The following is a 9,845-nucleotide window of genomic DNA, read 5'->3' as shown; positions in this document are numbered from 1 at the left end:
CTTTTCTCTCCCCGCAAAGAACCTGCTCACAGGCTAACCGCATTCAAAAGATTCAATTTACCGATGTTTACATGGATGTAAATTTGACAATTTTCCAAAAAGAAATACCTTATTCAATATTTCTAGTTGCTGAATGGAAAAGTTACTATAATTAGCTCTTATTAACCGAGCAGGAGGTCTGTATGGGAAAATCTTGACCAAGGTCATGAGTACAGACCGAACGCAGTGAGGTCTGTACACACGACCGAGGTCAAGATTCTCCCATACAGACCGACTTAGCTCGGTTAATAAGATGTTTATTATATGGCAAAGAAGAAAACTTTAATTCATTTAATGTAACTGGTTTGCTGACATTTTGCTTGCGAACAGCGATGAGCTTAACTTAAACCTGCCAAAATTTTCTCATCCTCTTTACTTTTTTTTTTTGTCATCAGGCTTTTTGGCACTTCCATAAATGATTGAGAAGAAAATAAAAGAAAATGGTAAACATTTTTGTATGTTTAGTTTGCTACTTTTTCAACGCAAAATGAAACCAGTCTAGATGCCGGTCTAGATGGGAAAATCTAGACTGCGGTCAATATCGATTTCAGCCAATCAAATTCGTGAATTCGGTAGTTCCCAGTCCTTGTGAGACACAGCCATATAATAAAGGACAGTTACTATTGATTTGTTACACACAAATATTAATTTACATAGTTGTCTAGACTGTATTTTGACATAAACAAAGAGTTCAGTTGTATATATGGTATACCATGCAAAAGCAGTACATAACTTCCCCATCCCCATACACATGTAAATTCCAAAAGAGCACACACCAAGACAGAAAACACCCACGCATAAGATACCACCATTTCTATCCCTGCAATTGGCTGTATTCTCCACAGCATGGAATAATATTGCATATCAAAACTACAGAAATCATGGTTAGTGACTTCCTTTGCTTTGACTTCATGAAAATAGCAAAGAGTCCAACAAAAATACAAAAATCCCAGGAAATTTTGCCCATTACAATTCCTTGAAAGTGGCAAAATACACATTTGAATCTCTTTTTGGTTTAAATTGGTACAAAACTCCAAGAATACATAGATCTAAGTTAAAAAATGGTGTTTAGACTATAAACAAGGTTTGAACAACATTCACTGCACAAATTTGTTTCATATCAAAATGTCAATCCTATATTACATTGTCTTACCTAGTGCAAAGAAGATAAACATTATTTCTCTATTTAGGAAAGTTGCCTCCCTTAAAAATTATGCCATTTCTGCCACGAGGTTTATAATCAACATGGGAACCACGAGTTAATAATTTTGTATAATAAATGAGACTTTAGTATTTCTTTCTACAGAACCAGTTCTATGTACACTTTACGTAAAAACATAGTTAATCAACGTAATGATTGTGATTAAAAATAACGTTTCAAACAAAAAGTTCTAAAAAAAGGCAATAAGGGCTTTTACCACAGTGCAATAGGCGTGGCCTATGACACTGTCCTATGATGTGTTGTGCCATGATTTAGCCTTTCCAGAATTTAACTGGGCTGAGCTTTATAGTGTTTCAGTGGATCGCGATAATCACATGACGTCTCAAATCATGCTTCATCTATACTCGAAGAACCCTAGATCTATGATGGTGTCTCCAGTGAGAATTATAGTAACCAACTCTCACGAGTTCCACATTTTTGAGAGCTTGCCAATTAATGTACCAGTGACGCTTCGTTTTAGTAAAAGTGAAGAGCAGCTGTCAAAAGATAGTGCTGGTCATCTGTTGGTAACATGTCAACAACAGTTGGTTGACAGGTTACCAACAACTTAAAATCGGAGTCGCTCTTCACAGTTACCCACTACTTCTACATTAATTTACAACCTGGCTGCAGCCCAGTTCGGTAGGGCAAACCTGTCCATTTATGAATTTGATTCACAAAAATGAATAATAACATTCTACAGAGAGAAAATTTCTTTATAACAAGAAAAGAAACTAATTTGAAAAATCCTTACTTCCCTTATGAAGAAGGTAAAATCAACTGTGAAAATGTATACAAAGCAATATGTTTTGTGATAATGTTATTTGTGCATTGGTTGTAGTTAGCTCAGTAAGTGGATCTTTTTAAAAATATTGTGCACACCACACGGGAGACCCAAATCTCACCTCATGATGTGCACTAATACCGATAAAAATTATCAATAAGAGTGCTAACTAACAATACTTTCAGTTTGTCTAGTGTCCCAATATAAAAGAGAAAAATGTAAATTAATTAAAGCCTTTAGTTTAAAAACCTTAAAATTAATTACACTGTCATTCAGCTACGGATTTCCAGTGAATCGCATCTGCCTTTCAGGATGTTCATGTTAGCACTTCTCAAAAATGCACAGACATCATCAACTTCATTCAATGTTTCGAGGAAGGGAATCAAGTCTAAAAGTTCCATGTCAGAAAAGTCATCAAACCATGATGCAACTGGAACCTGACGACAAACACAATGTTCATTAAGCATTAGATGACAGTAAATATATACCACATTGTCCGATTGGCTGGTTACGGCCAACCCAACAAAATAATTGTTTCATTTCCCATATTTCCCTAACTGACCCAGCTTCACTGCCTGCCCTCTTACCTGATTCATTTTACAGCTGTGATTCCTTTAACAGTTTAACACAACCAGTGACCACTGTAAGTCGTAAATATCTTCAAACCCCTTTTTTAAGTGACATGTAGTCTTATTATAAAATTTCAGTTACAGGGAAACTCCTGGTTTCAGTCAATTTCCACAAGTACAATGCTATGTTTTGACATCTTTTCACTTTTCTTTACCCGACTACCTGACTCACTTCAATCATAGAGAGGGTCTTGGAAAATGAATCATATTGTTATAATCCAGTATGGCTTGGAGCGGTTTTCATTTCAGTGTCGAAAGTAATCAGGCAATTACTTTGGTTTTGGTTTTGGTGCTACTAGGCTTTGAGAATGGCTGAGTAGTCTTTTTGGTAAGTTATTGGTTTGGTTTTGGTTTTACGACACTCAATTGAAAATCACTCCAAGTATTAGTAGTTTATTTGCCAGTGAATAGTCTCGTTCATTTCTTCAACATCTTAGCTGTGAGAAAGCAAAACAGCATGAAATTAATGTAACTAACTGGCCTAATGAAGCAGAATGCTCTGTAAAGTAACTTGACAGCAAAAAGATGTCATCACTTACTGCATTCTCAGGATGAAAACTATATGATGCAGGTGAATTATCCACAATAAGAACATGCTTTAAATCTCTTCCTAGTTTACTTAGATCCTGCAAAACATAAGCCATTCCACAATGTCAGCCAGCAGTGAAAATTACTTAAATTAGGCAAAAACAAACAAAAATATCTCTGCAAACAAACAAACAAACATGTCAAAGTAAACAAATATATATATCTGCAAGTTTCATTGCAAAATTGCATACAAACATCCAAGGCCAAGGGATTATAAAATTAATAATTATCCTCACCTTGTGGAAGATGCTGAGCCCTGAAGGTTAATGTACGAGACTGGATCAAGTAGTCACAGAAGTTGAAGCCCTGGCGGGGCGTGAGGTGTTGTGGTCTTGGGCAAGGCACTTGCCTCTCACAGTTCCTCTCTCCACCCAGGTGTATCAGTACATATAAACATGTACCAGTGAAATAAATACTGGGGTAACCCTGTGATTGACTAGAATCACATTCAGAGGGAGTAGGAAAACTCTTGGTCTTTTCATGCTACAGAAACTGGAGATAAGCATCGACCTGATGGGCCACATGGCCACGAACACAGAGATTAACTTCCTTATTTTACCTTGACATAATTTCCCCTATGGAACACACAGGACTCCCTAAAGAGTCTGGCACGGAATGATCCATACTTGTCCAGCAAGTCGGCCACTGGGTCTGCATACTAAAATATACACAGCTGTATTAATTTTTGCCGTACAGTGATATAGCATGAATAATTTGTAGCTGACATGTCTTATAACTCTGGCCTCTTTGAAAGCACTACTAACATTTATTTACAAATTATAGAGAAAACATTAAACATTTTAAAACACATCAAAGGCCTAAGGCCACTGACCTAAGATTCAGATTTTAGTTGCAGGGTTCTTTAGAAAACCAGGAAAACTTGCTGCCATTATATTTTAAGCATATGTACAACACCCTCACTAGATCCTCGGCTTTGAGGGTGAACGATTAGACTTCTAACAGAGATTAGAATCCCATTTGCCCTTTGGACAAGCAGCTCACAAATTTGGTTGCCCTGGTTAAGTCTTAGTTTATTATTTTTTTTATTTAGTTGACATATGACTTACCTTGGCCATAGCCCATCATGAAAGTGAGAATGAAAAGTAACTCACAAGCCCGGCAGGAAAAAAAAGTTACTTGTCCTGGATGACCAGACAGCACTTTCTTCAAACCCTGTTAAGCTCCGTTCTGACAATTTGGTCTAACATTAAGATGACATCCTTCAGCTAACAATTTTCTTAATTTACTTCTTGATCAGCTTGAGAGGTTCCATTCAGAGTACATTAAGACACATCATTCTTCATTTATTGAATGCAAGGAAAAACACTTGTGAAGTCTCACCTTTGCTAAGCTAGCTGTGAAAAGAACACATTCAAACAACTCTCCCATCCTTTGAAGAAACTCATCAACATGAGGTCGTTTCAACACATACACCTGGACATAAAGAAAATTACATTCAAACTTGACAAAATTAAACAACGTTAGAAAAATCAGGGCTGTCATTAAGGGTGGTAACCCATAACACCGGTTGCGACCGAGTATGCTTGATAGACCCTTGACATTATTGGTGAACTTGCCTGTTGTTCAGATACAATTCAGCCACAAAGTAACAAACTTGTTATGGGTGTGAAGATGGCAACTGGTGACTCAAAATTGAACGAGAGCCATTAAAATAAAGTCCATTCGCAATAGGAATTAAAGACAACAAGAATATCATGCTCTTGTGAGCTCTTATTTGACACCAGGATGATGAGAGGCAAGCAGGCAGGCAAAAAAGGAAACACAACGCAGAGGCAAAGACCAGGGATTATTAAATTCCTAGATGACCTTTTTTTAAAAAAAATAATTTCTCCCAAAAGGGAAAGCATGAGGGGGATGGGAGTAGTAACCCATGTGAAGCACTTCCCAGCATGATATATAATATAATGTAATATAGATGATAAGATAAGCTATTTACAAGATATACAGTGTATAAAAATACATGTAATAAGGCTAATTAAAAGCTATTTGGTCAACAGTTTACTTCAAACAGTATGGCTGAGACTGATTGCAGACCATAATATTATTTTACAGTTAAAGGTAATGTTTCCTTTTTGTTGCCATTTGAAAACTGATGGTTGGAGCAACTTCACTAAATAATAGCTTACCTGGTGAATTGTACCGTCGATTTCCACAGGAACAATAAAGTCTGCATTATGAACAGGCTGAAATATGACAAAACAAACAAACATGAAAGAAATGTTTGCTAATAACATTTTTATCATCAGTAATGATCAGTCCTGTGAGGAATAAAAATTCAACCAAGCTGCAACAAGGAAGTCAGACAACATAGTTGTACTTTAGATATACATGTTATATGTATGTGCACTTTCGAAGTACATCTGGTGTCTCAAAGACAAACAGAAGTCGTTTCATGTTAGGTGGAAGGTTCTTAGAACATGTGAACCGTACAATAATGTGAGCAAGAAGTGCAACCCATGCCTCCAAGAAAAGTTTTTGATTATTTGTAGAAAAGATTTATGCAGCCTAAACATGAGAAATGAATTGGCAAGTTCATGTCCCCACAGAAATAGATTCACACACAAGTTCTTTTGAATAACATAACATGTGTGTAACGAACCTATGCGCACTAGCTACTGGCACGCCCATACATTTGTATTTGTATTATATCGCCGGCATTGTCAGTTAACGGTCATTTGCTAATGTTGCCTGATGAGTGTGGTCATTCTTGGCCATACAAAACAGAGCTGTAGCAATAAAGCAATGAGTAACATCTGAAGCCTGGATCTGAATCAACAAAATTATATGTGCACTTTCAATATGTATGACACAAACAAACCCAAAGTCTTAAAAGGAAGAAAATTTTAACATTACATGGCTCCAGAAAATATCCATACCCACTCCACTGAAGGTCATTGGAAATTCCAAGCTGACGGGGGATATCAAAAGCCAATTGTTTTATTTAAAAAACACATTTTACAGAAAGAATGCAACTGTACTGGAACTTCTGGAGTCAGGGAGAGCCGAAACCCCCCCAAAAAAACATTCTGTGGGGAGAGTATGGATATTTTTCAGAATACTTAATGTTTTATTACTGGCTTAGTACACTTGCTTAAAACAATATTGATTCAGCTACACAAGAAAACAAATGTATTACCAAAGACAACTGGCAGTGTCCAAAGGGGAAAAAACAACTCAAATAGATAATATTATACTAAAGTCAGACAGGAGCCAATATCTGAGTCTAACGAGAAATTTGAACTTCCTTTCCACAAATTTCAAACATACAGGTTGAACAGTCCTAGAACATTTCATAGAATAAACAACTGTTCAATGCAACATTTCAAGGACATGCAAATTACTTTCTGTTTACTTTACCAAAACAGCTGGGCACTCAGACAGCAATAGTTTTGGCATATTACAGAAGAATTTCAATAAATTAAGATACAATTTTTTAAACGGAAGCACACATTGGTAACATTATCTCCTTAAAAATTTGGTAGATTATTCTTTAACTGGTTTAGAGAGGGGAAGAGTCATTGTTTATTAGTCTAAAGAATGAGTCATCAGCAGAATCGGAAGACAGGACCATATCATTGGAAATCACAAGTAAAATCCCTAAGATTCTGGAAGACCTTTACATTCTTGACCTTCAGTTGTGATTTAATGTGTTCAATTTCCAGTAGTAAAAATACATGTATCTCACTTATACTGACTGTATAACCTCTTCCATTTCCAGCAAAAAAAAAAAGTCACGACTAGCAAGTGAAATTTTAAAAAGAAGAAAAAGAATGGCTAATGAATAAAATGGGTAAAAAGTTGTTGACCTTTCTACTTCTATGAAAATATTATTAGGAAAACAAGTGCCTGACACAGGTCAAGCTAGTTGCCATCAATCCAATCAAAATTGTGAACAATGAACTCTACATTTGATACATGTAAGTGGAAGTGTGAAACAAAGTATGAGCTCAAATTCCATTAATGAATTCATTACTTCCCCATTAGCTGGAACACGTGATCATTTTACATTAGATTTTCAATCCAGCTTCAGCTACTCTAAAAAAATTGAATTGCATTTGTTTTAAGTATATACCTTAAAGGAACTGTGGACCAGTGTCTCGTCAAGATCTATCACTATACATTTTTTGTGCATATCCTGATGTCTGACTGGAGGAAGGAGATATTTACAGGGCTGCAAACAAATAGAAATGAAACAATAATCAATCATTAGCAAACAGTTCAGTTAGGACACTACAAAGTACAAAATCTCACCACCTCCTTAAAGTTAATGTTCTAAGTTGTACTGAAACTACTCTGAGATTCTGCACGTCTTTCCTGGTGTGAGGCCATCAGCTGTTATTAAAAAGCATGAATTCAGCAAAACTGTAAATATTGTAGATGTCCTTGTTGATAATAAACAATCATTGCTCCCAGAGCAAATTTGTTTTTAAACAATGGGCTTGTTTAAAAGTTGACTAGTTACCAAGCAGTTATATCACGGCAGTTATTTGGATTAATTTGAACATTGTTTAATCTTCAGCTTCAAATCAAGCGAGCATTGTTATTTGCTTGAGCTTGAGTAGAAGAATAAAAACATGAATAAAAAAGGAAAATTCATGACAAAAATCAACTTGATATATGCAGTTTGTAGTTAATTTTCAGAAATATATTCATCAACATGCGGCCTAACTTCTTCAAAACATTCCATGAATTTAAAAGTACATATTTCATGAATACAAATCTTAGAAAATCCATAATTTATCAACTATAGAACTATTTTAATAACCCTAATAACTGTTTATTTTCAACAGATTCTCATCAAATATTCATGACTAAAAAAAAGTACTTAGCATGCAACTTAGCACGGATTTACCCTACGCTAATTATCAATAAAAATAATCACGAATTTTTGTACACTATTTTGCCACCTTTTGTCACAAAAAGTTCAACTATTTCCTACAGCAGGAAATAGAATTAAGAGATCACTAACTTCTCCTATCTGCTGCAGCAAGAAGGTACTACAGAGTATGTCTTGTATAGCAAAGATGACACTTTTTAATTTTTAATTTGTTTTCTTTTGGATTTTGTGCTCTGAGAGTTAGCTGTCATAAACATGCACGCAGCGTATCTAGCCCTGAAGGATTGATATTAGTTTTATCCCAGTGAAGCCAAGAATACGGTAAACTCGTCATCGGAAATACAAGAACAATTAATTAGTATTTCCCTTTTGAAACAGATTCAACTATCGACACGAAACAAGTGCGCCAAGCGGGTATGAAATCATCTGAGGGTTAAGTTAATTAGAGACAAGGAACCGGGAAAAGATGATCTTCCTTTCCTAGTATTTTACCACCGGGTGGGTTTCTACTCTCCATCCGTCGATTTTTACAAAATACTAATGCCTATCCGAGTAAACGCTTTAAAAAAATTTCGAAGAGTAGAGTAAGCGTAGATTTAAGATAAAAGAGCGAAGATCGCAGATGAAGCCCTTTAAATATCAAGGTGCACGTTCCTCTTCTCCGAAACAGACAAGCTGGAATGTCAACATCACGAAACCCTCGAGCATGTTATTAATTTGGATATTAAATTTACACCAAAATGGTAAAGAATACACTTTTTAGCAAAGACCATTAACATCGGTAACAAAGCAGAAGATCACATAATCTTGGACATAGCTGCTCCGCAGTGATTCGAGAATAACAATTATGCTCGCTTCACTACATTCCTCATAAAACGACCTTCGAGTTTTCTAAGAAAAGACAGCAGCGGAAATACATGATACGGTATAGAGCGGTTGTTTAGAGTACTATGCTGCTTTGAAACGACCAGCGGAAAAATATGATCGAACACCTGTAGAATATAACTTGGAAATATCATTTATGCTTATCTACGTGCAGAAGTACTTACCTTCGAATCTTTTTCTTCGCTGCTGAGCGAGTTTTCATTCTGGTTGTGGTTGTGATTTGTGTGGGTTACAGTTGTACACGGGGTACCGGCTGCAGCCGATTGCGCGCCAAAACAACAGAAAAACGAAGAAAATATGTTCCGATTTTTGGTCTTTTTGGAGATCGAACCAGGTACTGCAATACAGAGTAGCAAACGTTAGTAACCACGCTGCGAAGGAAGATAATCTCAGGTTAACAAAATCTACGAACGTCATAACTAAGCGGCCAACTTCAATTAAAATCAAATGTTAGATTGACGATTGCATTGACTCAATTAACCACAAAAAGACAGTCTGAGGCAAACAGAAATTAAGAGAGTTTCAAAAGAGGTGGCTAAGGTTTCTTCTTTGCAGACGGAATTTCGCCGGGATTGCAAACAAAACTGTGCATGAAATTCGCGCCGTTCGAACGACATGCACTGGAAGCAAGTGAGCAATATGGAAGCCCGAGAAGTACTTACGTTTAGCTTGCGTATACGGGCTCACTTCCACTGATTCATCTTCCTTGTTAACTTGCGTTATAATGGACATGCTGTCCATTGATAACGCCTTTCAAACAGAGCCCAAACTTTCCCTGTGTAGGTCGCAATAAGTGTTCATTTGTTTTCACGTCCAAATCCTCAAGTTTGCCTTTAGCTGGAAGAACAGTTACAAAATTAT

At 36.3% G+C, this 9,845-nt stretch overlaps 1 protein-coding gene across 1 annotated transcript; it reads right to left on the bottom strand.

Annotated features, from left to right (window-relative positions):
- Positions 1 to 273: 273 nt before the first annotated feature.
- Positions 274 to 9,810, bottom strand: LOC145470290 (carboxy-terminal domain RNA polymerase II polypeptide A small phosphatase 1-like). The gene is made up of 8 exons (XM_081454119.1): positions 9,647 to 9,810; positions 9,149 to 9,321; positions 7,335 to 7,433; positions 5,389 to 5,445; positions 4,583 to 4,675; positions 3,801 to 3,899; positions 3,193 to 3,279; positions 274 to 2,461 (listed from the first exon to the last, which is right to left on the bottom strand). Exons 1-8 carry the CDS (start codon positions 9,723 to 9,725, stop codon positions 2,297 to 2,299), a joined length of 852 nt encoding a protein of 283 aa, XP_081310245.1. The 5' UTR covers positions 9,726 to 9,810; the 3' UTR covers positions 274 to 2,296.
- Between the last annotated feature and the right edge of the window lie 35 nt (positions 9,811 to 9,845).

The sequence above is a fragment of the Orbicella franksi genome, chromosome 15 (assembly GCF_964199315.1).
Source record: "Orbicella franksi chromosome 15, jaOrbFran1.1, whole genome shotgun sequence".
Taxonomy (NCBI): Eukaryota; Metazoa; Cnidaria; class Anthozoa; order Scleractinia; family Merulinidae; genus Orbicella; species Orbicella franksi.
The sequence above is the reverse complement of the archived record's forward strand: the minus strand, read 5'-3'. Positions and strand labels throughout refer to the sequence as shown.

Excerpts from the sequence above, each read along its gene's own strand:
- LOC145470290 (XM_081454119.1), bottom strand. The coding sequence starts at position 9,725 with ATGGACAGCATGTCCATTATAACGCAAGTTAACAAGGAAGATGAATCA. Across the intron at positions 7,434-9,148 it reads GCGAAGAAAAAGATTCGAAG|CCCTGTAAATATCTCCTTCC; the intron begins GTAAGTACTTCT and ends ATTTGTTTGCAG. Across the intron at positions 4,676-5,388 it reads TCGACGGTACAATTCACCAG|GTGTATGTGTTGAAACGACC; the intron begins GTAAGCTATTAT and ends CTTTATGTCCAG.